The 17,720-nt window shown below is 47.8% G+C and overlaps 1 protein-coding gene across 2 annotated transcripts in view; it reads left to right on the forward strand.

Moving 5' to 3' along the window:
- The first annotated feature begins 978 nt into the window (after positions 1-978).
- SYMPK (symplekin scaffold protein) overlaps positions 979-17,720 on the forward strand; it is a 37,098-nt gene continuing 20,356 nt past the window's right edge. For both annotated transcript variants that reach the window (XR_003678019.2, XM_007102716.4), the window contains exons 1-10: positions 979-1,084; positions 5,499-5,622; positions 5,768-5,833; positions 7,134-7,187; positions 7,282-7,355; positions 9,046-9,172; positions 9,797-10,046; positions 11,747-11,917; positions 13,135-13,374; positions 16,974-17,128. Coding sequence is in view for 1 of the 2 variants with exons in the window: in XM_007102716.4 (XP_007102778.1) it covers positions 5,518-5,622; positions 5,768-5,833; positions 7,134-7,187; positions 7,282-7,355; positions 9,046-9,172; positions 9,797-10,046; positions 11,747-11,917; positions 13,135-13,374; positions 16,974-17,128 (1,242 nt within the window). In the remaining variant the exon portion in view is untranslated. The remainder of the gene's footprint in view (positions 1,085-5,498; positions 5,623-5,767; positions 5,834-7,133; positions 7,188-7,281; positions 7,356-9,045; positions 9,173-9,796; positions 10,047-11,746; positions 11,918-13,134; positions 13,375-16,973; positions 17,129-17,720) is intronic.

The following is a 17,720-nucleotide window of genomic DNA, read 5'->3' on the forward strand; positions in this document are numbered from 1 at the left end:
CCCCCGGGCCCGCGCCCCCACCCGCCCCCGCTCCGACCCGGGGGGGAACCAAGAGCTTCGGATCGCTCAGCCGGCACGGCCTGAGTTCCGACCGGCGCCCGTCCGTCCGACCGCCCAGGGTCCCAGCCTTCCCGGGCGCCGCGGGAGGCGGCCACGCTTTATAGCCGGGACACCCCCCCGCCCCCCCGCCCTCGCCCTCGCCCTCGCCCGCCCTGAGCTCCCCTCCCGCCTCCCCGAGGGCGGTGCGCCCGGACTGGGGCGCCCCCTGCGGGATTGCGAGGAGACAGACCTCAGGCGCCGGGAGCCGCAGCCCGGGGACGCGAGAGCTGGAGATGGCTGACGAGTGAGGAGCTACCGGTGGGAGACACTGCTGATACTAAAAGCCTCGAGGGCAGAACTCCAGGGCCCTTCTGTCCAGGGATTTCATCATCTCGACAGGAGCAGGCGAACAGCCAGAGCCCAGCAAGACTGCCGCGGAGGAAAGGAGGCTCAGAGCCGAGTGGTCTCCATGGGTCCCGATGTGTTACTATAAGAACCTGTAGGAGCTCCTCGAAACCACATTTCCCATTGGACGGACTGGAAGACTGAAGCTTCTGATAGCTGGAAATGCTCCATACTGTGTAAATGGTCAGGACCAAGGGTTGAGGGGATCGAGGCCTCTGCTCAGACCCCGCTGAGGAAACAGACCACCTTCCAGACCTAGGAGCTTCGCCTCCCGGACTCTCCACTCTCTCACACCTGCCGTCCAGGGACCCAGAACTACTGTGAACTCCATTTCCCAGAAGCCTCTATCCCCCTTTCCTTCCGGACCCCGTCAAAGGACTACATTTCCCAGGAGGCATGGCTCCCGAAAGCCGGAAATAAGGGCTGCCCCGGCCTCATAGGGGGCGGAAGCGGAAGGCCGGTCGCGCGGCAGAAGGTGGTGGTGGTGGGGGGGGTTACTGCCGCAGAGTGGACTCCATTTCCCAGCGACCCTCCGTGCACGGCGCATGCGCAGTGTCACGGCGGCGAGCGAAAGATGGCGGCGGCGTCTGTGAAGAGGCGCTGCTGAGGGGGCGCGAGGGGGACGGAGGCCTGAGCCGCGGTGAGAGGGGGGGCGGCGTGGGGACCCGGGGACGAAGGGAGGAAGGACCCTGAAAAGGCAGGGGCGCTGCCGGGGGGAGTGGGGATGCTGAGAGGGGAAGGGAGCAGTGACGCTCGGGACCCCAGTTTCTTCCCCAGCTCTGGACCCTCCCGTGGCTCCCCAGTGCCCTCAGGGCAAAGTTCCAACGTGGCCCCCAAGGCGCGTCCGGCCAGCCGGCCTCGGCTCTGCCTCTTTGCTCGTTCCTCACGTCGCACAGCTGCACTGGCCTTTCGGTTCCTCAGACTCGCCATACGCCTTCCCGCCTCAGGCTTTTTGCACTTGCCGTCCCCTCTGTCTGCAACATCCTTTTACTCATTCCGCCTGGCTGACTCCCATTCATTTTTCGGGTCTCGGCACCGACGTCACTTCCTCTGCGAAGCCCTCCTTTCCCGCTCTCCCTCCCGAAATCCGCCTGTTAAACGCTCTTATAGGTTCCTGTGCCTTTCCCTCATGTAACTTGGCGGGGCGTCTCATTTGTTATTGGACCTTTATTTGTGTGGCTCTTTCTTTCTGTCTGTGACCATGGGCTCCATGGAGGCAGGGAGGTGTGTGTTGGTCACCGACGTGTTTCCCAGCACAGCGCGGTCACGCCGAAAACTCCCGATTAATGTTCGTTGAATGATGAAAGATTTTCGTGGGGCCGCTCTGTGTATATGCGGGGAGTCGTCATATTCCCAGGTGGGAGGGGGGCGGTGGGACCGGGAGGGAAGGGGAACCAATGATTGTTGGTAATAGCAAAAGTCTACAAACACCCCAAATGTTCTTTAGTAGGGAGACTGCGGCAGAGGAGAAAAACAGATAACAGCCACATAGTAAAATATCATGAAGCTGCAAAAAGGAATGAGGGAAGGGGGGCAAAAAAGGAATGAAATATAGAGAGTGGGCTCCAGCACAGATTAAGTGAAAAGCGAAATGAAAGACAGTGTTTATCATACGCTCCCTTTTTACAGAAAAAAAGGAAATATGTATATACGTTTAAAAAATTAAGAAAGAAACCAAAAAGTGGAAGAGGAAGAACACGGTAAAAAGTTTGGGTGGATCAGTGTGAAAGGTTCATCAGGAAAAAGTGCACTGTGTTCTGATGGGAAACAGCAGTGTACTGGATTGTTGGGAACAGACCTAGCAGGGGGAAGCAGTTCCTTTAGAGAGGCAGTCCAGCACAGCAGTGAGAAGGCTGGATTCTGCGGCCATACTGCTAGGTCTGCATCTTACGGGTTGTGAGCCTTTGATCAAGTGACTTTACCTCCTTGGACTTCAAATTTCCTCATCTGTAAAACGGAAATTAAAAATAGTACTTACCTTGGGGACTTCCTTGGTGGCGCAGTGGTTGAGAGTCTACCTGCTAATGCAGAGGACACGGGTTCGAGCCCTGGTCTGGGAAGATCCCACGTGCCGCGGAGCAACTGGGCCCGTGAGCCACAACTACTGAGCCTGCGCATCTGGAGCTTGTGCTCCTCCGCAACAGGAGAGGCTGCGACAGAGAGAGGCCTGCGCACCGCGATGAAGAGTGGCCCCACTCGCCGCAACTAGAGAAAGCCCACGCACAGAAACGAAGACCCAGCACAGCCAAAAAAAAAAAAAAAAAAAAAAAATAGTACTTACCTTGGAATCTAGAAAAATGGTACAGATCAACCTGTTTGCAAGGCAGAAATAGAGACACAGATGTAGAGAACAAACGTATGCGCACCAAGGGGGGGAAAAGGGGGGTGGGATGAATTGGGAGATTGGGATTGACATATACACACTAATATGTATAAAATAGATAACTAGTGAGAACCTGCTGTATAGCACAGGGAACTCCACTTTGCTGTACAGTAGAAACTGATGCAACACTGTAAAACAACTATACCCCCGTTAAAACAAAAAACAGTACTTACCTCAAAGAGTTGGTGTTGTGAGGTTTAAATAAGTTACTATGTGTGTTAGAATTGTGCCCAGCACATATTAAATGTTCAGTAAATATTAGCAGTTATTTTTCAAGAATTCTAGAGCCAAAGGGTAGGGATACTAAGCCCAGTGATTGTTGAAGCCCTTTTGGCATTCACTCAGCAGATTTTTACTGAATACTTACTAGGTGCCAAGCTCTGTTCCGTGCTGGGGATAGAGAAAGTGAACACACACACACACACACACACACACACACACATACACATATCTCTGCCCTCATGGAGCTTGTAAATATGTAGTGTGTCGATGATAATAAATGCCAAGGAGAAAAATAAAGCAACACAGATGGGGACGGAGAGGAAATGGAAATTTGAAATGGGATGGTCAGAGAAGACCTCACTGCTGGGATATTTGAGTTGAGACCTGAAGGAAATAAGGAGGGAGGGAGTTGTGCCAGTCTCTGAGGGGAGGGGTATCCCAGCCAGAAAAAAGAAACCCTTGGAGGAGAAGGCCTGGAGGAAGGGGTATGATTGGCATGATGACAAGGAGGCCAGTGTTGCTGGAGCAGGGAGGGCTGAGAGGGAAATGAGGGCAGAAGTAGAAGGGACCATGGGCTTCCCTGGTGGCGCAGTGGTTGAGAGTCCGCCTGCCGATGCAGGGGACACGGGTTCGTGCCCCGGTCCGGGAAGATCCCACACGCCGCGGAGCGGCTGGGCCCGTGGGCCATGGCCGCTGAGCCTGCGCGTCCGGAGCCTGTGCTCCGCAACGGGAGAGGCCACAACAGTGAGAGGCCCGCGTACCGCAAAAAAAAAAAAAAAGAAGTAGAAGGGACCAGATCACATAAGGTCTTCTAGGCCTTGGTGAGGAGTTGGCTCTGACTCTAAGCAAGATGTGGGGATGACAGGCAGCAGGGAGACTAGGAAGGAGGTTGTTGGATAGTCATTCATTCAGCAGATAACCTGTTGAGTAAACTACTGTGTGCAGTATATATCTCTTTTAAAAGATGCACCTTTTCACCCTCCTCAGATTATTGTTAACAGTTTATGCAGTAGCCTTCTGAAACTAATCTACTCAAAGTAGTCCTGAGAGAGAAACACTGTTACCATCCCTGTTTTACAGAAGAGGCAGCTGAGACCCAGTGGTTTCTTGCCTCCGGTGATTCTGTGTTTACATACACAAACTTGACAAAAGTCAGTTGAATTGTATACATTCTTCTGTGATGCAACAGGCTGTCACTGTCATCTTTTCATGATGATAATACATTGAGATCCATCTTTTTTTTTTTTTAAACTATATTCTCCCTTTCCTACCTTTTGGTTTTTCCTTTCAGTTTTTTTTTCTTTTTTTAACATATACACATATTTTCCTTTCTTTCGTAAAAAGGGAGCATACAGTAAACATTGTCTTCACTTTACTTGCTTTTACTTAAAATGTGCTAGAGCCCACTGTTTATCAGTGTATATAGAGATTTTCCTCATTCCTTTTTTTTTTCCTTCCCTCATTCCTTTTTATAGTTACATAGTGTTTTATTATGTGGATGTATCATAGCTTTTCGGCCAGTCTCCCTATTTGAGAACATTTGTGTTGATAATAGTCTTTTTTTTTTTTTTTAATAAATTTATTTATTTATATTTGGCTGCTTTGGGTCTCGTTGCTGCACACGGGCTTTCTCTAGTCGCGGCGAGCCGGGGCTACTCTTTGTTGCGGTGCGTGGGCTTCTCATTGCGGTGGCTTCTTTTGTTGTGGAGCACAGGCTCTAGGCACACGGGCTTAGTTGTGGCGCTCGGGCTTAGTTGCTCCATGGCATGTGGGATCTTTCCAGACCAGGGCTCGAACCTGTGTCCCCTGCGTTGGCAGGTGGGTTCTTAACCACTGCACCATCAGGGAAGCCCAATAATAGTCTTTTGCTATTAGGAATAGTGCTGTAATTGATACCCTTCTTATTTGTTAATTTTGCCAGTGTGACTTTGGGACAGATGCCCAATAGTCCCCCGCCCCCGGCCTTTTAAAGCACAACTCCATAGTAATCCAGAAAATGGCAGAAATATAATTTAATTAGGCCTTCTCTGATGTATTGAGTACTTACTACGTACAGGACTCTGACTGGTTCTCCTCAGAGCTGTGTTTTAGAAAGCTTGCTCTGGTGTCCAGTCTAGAGTACAGCCCTGATGGAGAGACAGGAGGCACTGAGACCAGGGAGGTGGCTGCTCTGTGTTCGTTTGTTCAGTCATTCAGCAGGTGTTTGTGGTCAGCCCGTTATGTGTAAAGTACTGGAGGTGAGGCTTGGTACTCCATGAGGTACTGCCTCTGAGCTGGGAGACATCAGTCTCCCCCAGGTTGCAACCTCATGGACACGTACAGTCTGATCCAGACTCTGGAAGGGGGAGGGGCTTCAAGAGACCCAACAGAGACCTAGCAGGCTAGAAAGGAGGGTTGAACCCTTTGCAGCTAGTGAGGTAAGGTGCAGAGCTTGATCTGTCTTCTCCAGGGAGTACCAGGCAGCAGCCATGGCAGGCAGCAGTGGGGACAGCGTCACTCGCCGGAGCGTGGCATCACAGTTTTTTACACAAGAGGAGGGGCCGGGCGTTGATGGCATGACCACATCAGAGAGAGTGAGTACGGAGAGGGGGGTTTGGAGTGGGGAGGCACAGGCCCTGTCTTTGGGCCATCCACCTCTACGTGGCAGAACCCAGGGAGCGCCGTCAGGGCTGGGCTGGCAAGGTGAGTACTGTCACATGCCTTTCACCTTCCTTCCAGGTGGTGGATCTCCTCAACCAGGCAGCACTGATCACCAATGATTCAAAGATCACAGTGCTCAAACAGGTGAGGGGAAGGGGGTGATGCTGGGCTAAGCAGGACAAGGGGAGCTAGGATGGGAACCTCTGGAAAAGAAGACACTGATAATAACACTAGTGTCCACAGTTAAGCACTTGGGATATGCCTGCCATGGTGCTCAGTGCCATTCGGCCACGCTGTCATTTAATTCTCACAAAAACCCTGAGGCAGGGTAATTTCTTCCCTGTTTTATAGAAAAAGAAGCAGAGTCTCAGAGCTTAAATTAGCCCAAGGTCACTCTGCTAGCAGCTGGCTGAACTAGGACTTGAATGCTGGATTCAGACTCCAAATTCTATGCTCTTGATCCTCGTATTTGCTCTCTGCCAGTGTCCTATCCAGTGGGGAAGACATGCAGGTCACCAGACAGTGAGGACCCAGAGTGGGCAGGGATGGGATGGAGGAGCCCAGAGGGGTGTGGAACCCAGAGGGAGCTCCTGACCCAGCCTAGTGGTGGGGAGTCAGGGAGAGCTTTTTAGAAGAGGGACGTCTGAGCTGAGACCTGGATGATAAGGAGAGAACCAGGCCAAGTGAGAGATGGAGAGTGTCTTGACCAGAGGGCATAATAGCTTGTACAGAAGCAAAAGAGGGCATGGGGAAATGGGGAGGCAGGTGGAGTTCAGAGGTTGGGAGGTCAGGTTGCCTGGGTGAGGACCCCAGTTCTACTTGTTCAGCATGTGGCCTTGGGTAGTCGATTCCACCTCAGCAGTAGAGTGGGGTCCTGACGGGGCCTCCCTCGTGGAGTGGTTGTCAGGACTGTTGAACAGTGCCTTGGGTCACAGGCAGTGAGCTTCTGGGAGAATGTTTTTGGGAAGGGCTTATTCCAAAGAGCCTGGCAGGTACAAGGGCCTCAGAGAATGTGTTCTAATTGTCATAAAATGCCTGATGAATTGTGACAGTTGAGTGGGGAGTAGAAACAGAAGGAGAGTGGAGAGAATTGCTGGGTGAGCCTCAGGAAGGTAGGAGTCCTGCAGCACTTCCCTCTTTTCTTTAGCCTCCATCTGTAACACGTACTCACTATCCACCAGGACCTGCGCCCTGTAGCATCTTCTTATTGAAGCCTCACAACAGCCCTATAAGTTGTTTACGATTCCCATTTTACAGAAGAGAAAACTGAGACTCAGGGGAAGCCACTTGCCCAGGCCATGGTAGGAGTGGCAGAGCCAGGATTTGAACTGAGCTTATCTGCTGCCTACCCCCATGCTGTTTTCTCCTACGTGTTCTTTTCTGCACTGATTGGACCCTGGTTTTATATGTGTGTTCCTCCTTCCCATCCCCAATCTCCTTCCAGGTCCAGGAACTGATCATCAACAAAGATCCCACACTACTGGACAACTTCCTGGATGTGAGTGACTGACAGGAGAGAAAGGGTGTGGGTGTAGGGATAAGGGAATGGATCCTGGTGCAACTCTGACCTACCTTCTTCCTGACCTTGGCAGGAGATCATCGCTTTCCAAGCAGACAAGTCCATTGAAGTGCGCAAGTTTGTCATCGGCTTCATCGAGGAGGCATGGTATGGGGCGGTGCAGAGAGCCCCTGGGAGCACCCCTGCTGGAGTCAGCCTCTTTGGCACCTGGCCCTGCCCTGAGAGTCTTGCCCTCTGCTTCTCAGACCCATTCTCCCTCCCATGCACAGTGATTCCCCAGCAAATATTTAATAAGGTCAAAATCTTGGACTCATCCACAGTTCCTCTACTTCTCCCACACTTTCACATCTGCATCATCAGTAAGGACTGTCGGCTCTACCTTCAAATTGTAAACAGCATCTGACAGTTTTTCAGCTACTTCCTTTGCTGTACTAAATACTTTATCTACTTTGTTATTCGATCCTCAAAATAACACTGGATTATTTGTTTGGCACATTTAACTGAAGACAGAACTGTGACTCAGAGAGGTGAAGTGAGTTCCTAAGGTCACACAGCCAGTATGTATGTGGCCATGCTGGGATTTTAACCCGTGTCCATAACACCATTGCCCAAATTCTCAGTCTCCACCTTTTACTGGGAGAATTTTTTTTTTCAGTTGAGGTATAGTTGATTTATAATATTATATTAGTTTCAGATATACAACATAGTGATTCAGTTATTTTATACATTATATTCTACTTAAAGTTATTGTAAAATATTGGCTATATTCCCTGTGGTGTAAATATATCCTCGTAGTTTATTTATTTTATACGTAGTAGTTTGTACCTCTTAATCCCCCTACCCCTATCTTGCCCCTCCCTTCCCTCTCCCCATTGGTAACCACTAGTTTTGTCCTTTTTTTTTTTTAAGGTATAGTTGAGTTACAATATTATATTAATTTCAGGTATACAACATAGTGATTCAAAATTTTTATTGATTATTACTGGGACAATTTGTGGTAAGTTTTCTGAGTTTGCCAAAAAACTTTTTGTTCGACTGATATGTATCACATAACTGCTATGTGCCAGGCATTTGTGTCAGACTGTAGGACTGTAACAATGAATAAAAACAGGTATCGTTCCTGCCTTCATGTAGCTGACAGCTGAGTTTCATATTTTTGACTGATTAGCTTAATAATTAAATTCAGATTGTAACGTGTTATGAAAATACACATTCTGAGCTCTAGGTGTAGCCTTGAATTTGTTCATTCACTGAATATATATTTATTGAAGGCCTTTCATTTTTTCCTTCAACAAAAAATGAGACTCTGCTAGTACTCAGACTAGAAAGGGTCCCCCACTTTCAGAGCCCTCAGACTTAAGTAAACAAATTAGTAAACAAAACCAGTGATTACATAAAGCAGAGTGCTTTAAAGTAATAACGGCTAATATCTATTGAATGCTTTCTATGCTGTGCTGAGAACTTTACATGTGTTGTTGCAGTTTTCACAGCAAGCCTTGAGGTAGGAACTATTCTAAATGAGACACAGTTGCTTATCCAGATTTACAGTTGTTTGGCTCTGCTGGCCCTTATGTGAACAGCAGGGCCCTAATAATACAGAACAGTGGGGGTTACAGGACCAACCTAGACAGCGTTTGGGGGCAGCTCTGTCTGAAGGTGCCAGGCATTGTTCTCAGCTTCCAGCTGTGCTGGCAAACAAGACAGGTGCCCACCTCCATTCCAATCTCCTGACACACTGACCCTGATTTCCCCTGATTTCACTTTCCTTGTGGACCCCAGGCTCCCATCACCTGCCCAAAGACCACCTTGACCTTTCCCTTTTTCCTCCATCCCCTAGCAAGCGAGACATTGAGTTACTGCTGAAACTGATCGCGAATCTCAACATGCTCTTGAGAGATGAGAATGTGAATGTGGTGAAGAAGGCCATCCTCACCATGACCCAGCTCTACAAGGTGGCCCTGCAGGTAAGAGCTCCCTCCCCACCTGGGGCTGTCCCAGCCTGACAGGTCTCATTTACAGACTCATCTGTTAGAGTTCAAAACCAGCGTCAGGTCAGATTCGTTATGAGCAAGACGTGCTGTTGATCTTTAGGAAAAGACAGCAAAGGGTTTCTAATGTCTAATGGTCAGGGAGTTGCCATTAACCCATCCTTCCATCCATCTGTCCATTCATTTGTGCATTCAACAAACATTCCCTGAGTACCTCCTTTGTGACCAAGATGGGCCAGCCAGGTCCACACTGGGGTGTGATGTACATTAACATTAATGAAAGGAATGAATCCATTTAATCTCTGCCACCACCTTGTGAGGTTGGCACTGTTGTTCCTTTGGCTTCCTTAAGATCTGAGTCTTCATCACTCTGGGTTGTCACTATCTGTGAACCTCGTGAGGACACCTGGCTTGGTCACCACTGGGTCCTGTCCCCAGCATCACCTAGCATGGGGCCAGAGACAGAGTTGTAACTCAGTGAACATTTCCCCAGTGAATGTTTTCATCATCATTTATGGATCTCTGGGATTTGGTGGAGTTGGTGATTGATGTCTTTTCCCCATCTGTCTGTCCCTCCATCCCTCCCTGGCCCACTCGCAGTGGATGGTGAAGTCACGGGTGATCAGCGAGCTCCAGGAAGCCTGCTGGGATATGGTGTCTGCCATGGCTGGGGACATCATCCTGCTGTTGGACTCTGACAATGACGGCATCCGTACCCATGCCATCAAGTTTGTAGAGGGCCTCATTGTCACCCTGTCTCCCCGCATGGCTGACTCGGAGGTGCCCCGACGCCAGGAGCACGACATCAGCCTGGACCGCATCCCTCGTGACCATCCCTATATCCAGTACAGTGAGTGCCACCTATCAGCTGGTGCCATTTGTCAGTCACTGCACTGGCTCCCTTCCTCCTCCTTCTCCCCCTCACCCCCTTTTTTCTTGGTTTTTCATTTCTGGAGTCAGTTTAAAACAGTGCTTAAGAGCCCTGATGCTAGGTTCAAATCTCAGTGTTACCACTTACTCATGTGAGCTTGGGCAAGTTACTCCTCTCTGAACTTTATCTTCTTTTTGTAAAATGGAGGTGATAGTAGTACTCCTTTCACAAGTTTGTTGGGAGGTTCCATGAAGACGTGAGCACTTAGTAGTAAATACTAGCTAGTTTTACAGTTTTTCTAATTGCAAATTATAGAAGTAGTACATGCACATTACTGAAATGTCAAGCAATAAATATAGAGAGGTATAAAGGGAAAATACCCCCTCCCCCAGTCCTGCTTACCAGAGATGAATACTGCTAAGAGTATTATTTTCTTTCAGACCTTTTCTATGCAAAGATATTTATATGTATATATTCATAGTTTCTGTGTCTGTTGGCCCTGTTTTTACAGAAAACAGGGCCATGCTTTATACTTTTAACTGAGAGGCATTAGAGTGTAGTGGCTTGTGTTTGAATCTCTGCTCTACTGTTGAGCAGCTGACCTGTTCTCTCAACCTGTTTCTTCATTGGTAAATTGGGGGTCACTATCATGGCATCTACTTTAGGGTGTAGGTATGAGCATTTGGTGAGTTAACGTGGCTGGCATAGTAAGCATTCCCCAAATATTAGCTCTTCTTATATGTTGTTTGACAACCTTTTTATAAAAAAATTAATTAATTTGTTAGTTTTGGCTGCGTTGGGTCTTCATTGCTGCATGCAGGCTTTTTCTAGTTGCGTCAAGTTGGGGCTACTCTTCGTTGCGGTGTGCGGGCTTCTCATTGCGGCAGCTTCCCTTGTTGCGGAGCACGGGCTCTAGGTGCACAGGTTTCAGTAGTTGTGGCACGCAGGCTCAGTAGTTGTGGCTCGCGGGCTCTAGAGCACAGGCTCAGTAGTGGTGGCACACAGGCTTAGTTGCTCCACGACATGTGGGATCTTCCCAGACCAGGGCTCGAACCTGTGTCCCCTGCGTTGGCAGGCGGATTCTTAACCACTGCGCCACCAGGGAAGTCCCTTGACAACCTTTTGAACTCAACAAAATTATCTCATTACATCTTTTCCTAACAATATCATGTTCAGATGCTACAAAATATTCCACAGTATGGTTACATCACATTCTATTTTTTATTCACTATTTCAGATAACGTGGCATCCAGTATGTTTGTGTAAGAAATGTCAAGGTATCTTTCACAGTTGTTAAGAGTTAACTTTTGGTGACTGGATCAAGGAGCGTGGTGATAAAAAGAACTTTGAGTTCTTTGTCTGTGTGTGTACAAACCTATACATATTCAAAGTTTTACATCAGTGTAGTTCAGACAGTCAGATTCCTTATAGTTGGATATTTGAAGTTATTTCTACTTTTTCACTGTTGCAAGCCCATGCTTTGAGCATCAGCTCTAAATTTTTATACTCATTAATAGTCTTATAGTCAGGCTCATCAACCACTAAATTTTCTGTGTTTTTTCAGCCATTCACATCCATCCGTGTATGAGGATCTTTCTCCTTTTGGTCCCAAAGGCTGCTCTCTCTGGAGGCCAGGGAGAAAGGGCCCTACTAACTGGTTCTCTTCTTTCCCTCATTAGATGTGCTGTGGGAAGAAGGCAAGGCAGCCTTAGAGCAGTTGCTCAAGTTCATGGTGCACCCCGCTATCTCCTCTATCAACCTGACCACAGCCCTGGGCTCCCTCGCCAATATTGCCCGCCAGAGGCCCATGTTCATGTCTGAGGTGATTCAGGCCTATGAAACCCTGCACGGTAAGTTGGTCCCCTCCTTCTCCCCTTGCCCTGTCCACAGACCAGTCTCCTCTTTTCTGAGGAAATGTGAGCTAGGTAGGGGGCCCATAAGGGATTCATCATCAATCTAGTAGGTTGTGGACACAGGGAAGGATTCTCTAGGTTAGACATGTATATTTCGGTGGTTGGATGTGACAGCTTTGGTTCAAAGCTGATTTTAATACTGAGGTATGTGTGGGTGAAATGACCTGGTTGGTGTCTGTGAAGTACTTTAAAATACTCCAGCTCTTCCCTTCTCTCCCCCAAAAAGCAGGGAGGATCGATGTGCCAAGATCAGCAAAATATTGATGGGTACATGGTGATTCATTATACTGTTTTCTCTACTTTTGTGCATGTGTGAAAACTGAAAAGTCTGGGGTTGAGGCATGAGTGTGTGCAGATCACGAATCCCTCTCCATCTCCTGGCTCTTGTGTGTCTCTTTCCTTGGGGTAGCAAAGATGGCCCCCAGTTGTTACAGGCTTCCATTCCATCTCCTTGGCAACCCCGTGGGAAAGAGAATGTCTCTTCCCAATCATTCCAGCAAAGGTCCAAGGGCTCATTGTTTCTGATTCGCCAAGAAGATATTGTGAGCCTATATCTGAACCAGTCACAATGGCCAAGAGATTGCAGTGTTCTTACTGGCCCTGAGTCTCTTGCCCGCTTGGACTGAGAATGGAGCCGAGGTGGTTCCCTCAAAGGAAAATGGGGGTGTTGTTGGCTGAGGAGGTGGGAAGGGATGCTGGGCAGGAAAGATTGCAGGCATCCTCTTTCTCTCTGGAACAGGGGAGGCTTACTTGTCGAGGTGATTGTTAGACATTAGAAAGTCATTCTGGTGTCAGGGACCAACGATGAACTGTTGTGGCAGTTCGGTTGGGACATTCTGGAGGTGATTATAGCCTTCCCCAGGGCAAGCATGTTGGAATTTCCAGACCAGAGATGGAGGGAGATGAGACTATGTTTAATGAAAGGGAGGGTGAGTTTCCGCGTCGTTTTAAGGTTGACTAATACTGAAGGAGACCTCTCAAGGGTTTTGAGTATCACCTTGTACAGGGGGAAGGCCATACATTAGATCTGAGAGCGAAGGAACTTTTCCAGGAGATGTCCGCCACCACTGCTTAAGCTGGGGCTTGGGAAGTGAGGGTGGCAGGGCCCCATGAGCTCCGTCCACAGCACGAAGTTCTTGCTACTTTCCTCACAGCCAACCTGCCCCCAACGCTGGCCAAATCTCAGGTGAGCAGCGTGCGTAAGAACCTCAAGTTGCACCTGTTGAATGTGCTGAAGCACCCAGCCTCCTTGGAGTTCCAGGCTCAGATCACCACCCTGCTGGTAGACCTGGGCACACCTCAGGCTGAGATCGCCCGCAACATGCCCAGCGGCAAGGACGCCCGCAAGCGGCCCCGAGATGACTCAGATTCCACGCTCAAGAAGATGAAGCTTGGTGAGCTGAGGAGCCGAGTCAGGCCTGGCAGGAGGTGGTGGCGGGGACTGACCACGTTCGAAATGTCTAATTATTTTCAGGAAACTGTAAGCTACATTTACATTATAAATTATGTTGTATAAATATGGTGACATATAGTAAGTCATATCAAAGTAAAATTACTGAAGAATGTAATACACTTACAAGTAATTATGAGTTACTTAAGTTATACAGGAAGGAATAAAATGAAAATAGTCTCTCTTTCATCCCACATCCCAAAAGTAACCACTGCACAAGTATTAACACTTAGATTTTCTTTCAGAAATGCCTTATATGTGTTATATGTGTAGAGTTCTCCTTTCCTGTGTTTCATTTATAAATCGAGTCTCTTTTTGAAGTAATTTTTTTTTGTTTTGGCTGTGCCACGTGGCATGTAGGATCTTAGTTCCGAAACCAGGGATTGAACCCACACGCCCTGCAGTGGAATTGCGGAGTCTTAACCACTGGACCACCAGGGAAGTCCCTGAAGTAATTTTTTAATGGTTGTATTATTTATCAATAGTGTTGACCATGGCAACCTTCCTTACTGTAAAAAAAAATATTTTTAAAGTGCTCGTTTGTTTCTAGAACATTTATGAAAGAATCGAGTTTTGGATTTCCCTGGCGGTCCAGTGGTTGAGACTCCATGCTTCCACTGCAGGGGGCGTAGGTTCGATCCCTGGTCAGGGAATTGGGATCCCATGGCGCAGCCAAAAAAAAAAAAAAATCAAGTTTTGTTTTCGGCTTTTTTTTCACTTTGAAAAATAACTTATTTTGATATAAGGAGTGAGGTAGGGATCTATTTTTCTCCCCCTAATTAAGCACACAAAGCAGAGCGTTCTGTACCTTATTTGTTTAGGAATTATCTTGGAGTTTTTTCTATATGTGCACATGGAGATCTGCATCCTTGTAATGGTGGCATAATAGTCTATAGGGTACATGGACCACTTTAACCAGTCCCCCTGTTGGTGGACATTTCATTTGTGTCCATTTTTATAAAATATGAAGATTGCTATATTGTACAGTCTTGCATGCGTGTCAAGTCATGAGACAAGTTCCCAGTAGTGGGATTGATGGGGCAGAGAGCTTATACATTTATTTTTTGCCAACCAATTTTATTTTTCTATTACTTTAAACTTTTCATTTTGAAATAATTTCGAACTTGCAGATAAGTTACAAGAATAATACCAAACACTCCTGTGTACCCTTCACAAGGTGGGGATTACACATTCCATTTAGTTGTCACATCCCTTGAGTCTCCCAAATCATTTCCTCAGCCTTCTTCTGTTTCATGACCTTGACGTTGTGAAGAGTCCAGGGCAGCTGTTTGGTAGAATGTCCCTCCTCTTGGGTTTGTCTGCTGTTGCCTCCTGATTGGATTCATGTTCTGTACTTCTGGCACGAACACTGCAGAAGTGATGCCCCAGCCTCTGTGTGTTGTGAGGAGGCACATGATGTCAATTTGTCTCATCATTGGTGATGGGAATTTGATCTCTTGGTCCAAGTGATGACCGCCGGGTTTCTCTAGTGTAAAGTACCCTTTTTCCCTCTGTAAATAATAAGCTGAGAAGAGATACTTAAAACTATGTAAAATACTAGTTCTGCTTCAAACTTTGTGTGGTTTTGGCATCCATTAATGATTGTTGCCCGCATCTATTATTACTGTAATGGTTATAAAAAGGTTTCTTTCTACAGTTTTTTTAAAAAATAAATTTATTTATTTATTTACTTGTCTTTGGGTCTTCGTTGCTGTGCACGGGCTTTCTCTAGTTGTGGTGAGCGCTTCGTTGCAGTGCTTGGGCTTCTCATTGCTGTGGCTTCTCTCGTTGTGGAGCGCGGCTCTAGGCACACGGGCTTCAGTAGCTGTGGCTCGTGGGCTCAGTAGTTGTGGCACACGGGCTTAGCTGCTCTGCGGTATGTGGGATCTTCCCGGACCAGGGCTCGAACCCATGTCCCCTGCATTGGCAGGCGGATTCTTAACCACTGCACCACCAGGGCAGTCCCTCTTTCTACGTTTATTACTTGGCATTTTGCTGTAAGGAAGAGCTTTCTTTTCTTCTCCCTACTTTATTATTAGTGAGGACTTCTGGATTCTTATTTAATAACTCTGGGTTATAATCCATTATTGCTGTTATTCATTTTGTTACTCAAATTGCTTTATATTTAGTAGCAGGAGCCTTTGAGCTGGCTCCTGTGTCCCTTTAATGTGTCCTGTAAGTTTTTTTGAGCATTTCTTATTTTCTGGCATAACAAGGTGTTCTAGACTCATTGTGTACTTTCCTTACCCCAGCCTTCAATCAGCCATTTCTCTAAGGAGCCCTGTTTTTTTTCCTTTTCTTTCTTTTCGTTTTTTTCTGGTTTCTTTTAAGTAGGGAATAGTTTCAGAAACCAAGATCTGAGCCATGGATGTGTCCATTACTGCTGGGTGCATTTAAGTTCTTTTTTTTTGACCACACTGTGAGGCATGTGGGATCCCAGTTGCCCGACCAGGGATCGAACCCATGTCCCCTGCAGTGGAAGCTCAGAGTCCTAACCACTGGCCTGCCAGGGAAGTCCCTAAATCCTTGATAGCAGTTTTCCAAAAAATCACACCAGAGTATATACAACCCCAGCAGTGTGTGAGTGCCAGTTACCCCATTCTTACCAGCCCTGGACATTTGTTAACTCTCTGGGTATAAATGGTGTCCTAGGTCTCAGCTTGCTTTTCTGCACGTGTTGGAGTCAGGCTGCATGTTGTTTCACATTTATTAGCTACTTGCATTTCTGTGAAGTGCCCGTTCTGTTGTGTTGGTCAGCCTTTTGTAACTGTGCCCTTGGTTAATGCAGGGTATCAGCTCTTTGTTACATGTGTTACAAACTTGAAGACACAAAGCCTTTTCTCTAAGGTTCACGTTAATTAGTTTTTTCCCTTGAGCTAGAACCGCTGTGCTTGTAGTCACCCAGCCTGTTATTGATAGAAGTTGTGTGCCATATCTCTGTACAGTCAGTGGTGCCGTGAATTCTCTGTACATCTTACCTTAGCTATATCTGTAAGTTTTTAGGGTAGATATTTAAAAGTGGAATTGCTGTGCTGAAGAGGTGTGCACATTTAAAATATTGACCTACTATCAAACTGCCCTTCCAAAAGGCGATACCAGTTTACATTTCCACAGTTCACACCCCTATTAACAACTGTCACTACTAACCTTTTTATTTTTTGTCAATCATATAGGCAAATTCGCTGTCTTGTTAGGATGTTTTTACATTTTCCTGATTCCTGGTGAGGTTGAGCACTGTTTCACACGTAGGTGTTTTTAAACAGTAAAGCTCTGTGAACTTATTACTTAACCTTTTTGTCTTTTGGAGCTTAGTGTGATCAGCCAGGCTGGTATGGCTTATTCCCATTTCCCAGATGAAGAGAACTGAGGCCTAGAGAGAGGCAGGTAGTTCCCCAGGGTCACATGGCACAAAGGTCTTCATCTGCTGCACTGCTCCTATTTGCTGAGGCTGCCTGGAGGCAGGGACCACTGGGGGTGCCTGGGAGGAGGGGGAGGGCTGCTGCCCTCTCTAGAGCCATCATCTTGTCTCCTTCTCTATCCCAGAGCCCAACCTGGGGGAAGACGACGAGGACAAGGACTTGGAGCCAGGCCCCTCAGCAACCTCGAAGGCCTCAGCCCAGATCTCAGGCCAGTCAGACACAGATATCACAGCCGAGTTCCTACAGCCTCTGCTGACACCTGACAATGTGGCCAATCTGGTGAGGATGGGTGGGGGCCATTTCCCACCAGGCAGGGAGGAAGGGTCTCTAGTCTTTTCTCTGCCCCTCTGCTCCACACTGCCCACCTTTTCCAGATGACATCAGACCTGAAACACTTTTCTGTTTTCAGTGTTGGGAGGGTGCAGTCCAGTGAGCCTTCCTCACTTTGGATGGACCTCTTCTTGCATGATCTTTACTTCTTCAGGACGTTACTAGTCACTGCCCCCCCCCCAATCCCCCTTTGGGTTTTCTGAGTCTCCATCTAGACCCACGCACTCGCACTCTCTCTCCTCTCCTTTGCAGGGAGGGTCTGTTAACTGGAGAGTGAACCCCGTGACTTGTTTGCTAAGTGGTGTAGGACTGGCATCGGTGGAGTGGGATAACCAGGGTTTCCTCTGGATTTTCAAAGATGACCTGCTTCAAAGTGAAAGAACCACGGGTTTGAGTTGATGAGGGGAGCTGGAGTGGTGGGGTGTCTCACATCGGTCCTCCGGCTGGAGCAGCACCGAGACCTTTCTGTTCAGTGCTCATGGAGAATAAATACCTCTTCCCATGCTCAACAGCAGTCACCGTCAGCTTTCCCTTCTCTCTG

This window comes from Physeter macrocephalus, unplaced genomic scaffold (assembly GCF_002837175.3).
Source record: "Physeter macrocephalus isolate SW-GA unplaced genomic scaffold, ASM283717v5 random_5, whole genome shotgun sequence".
Taxonomy (NCBI): domain Eukaryota; kingdom Metazoa; phylum Chordata; class Mammalia; order Artiodactyla; family Physeteridae; genus Physeter; species Physeter macrocephalus.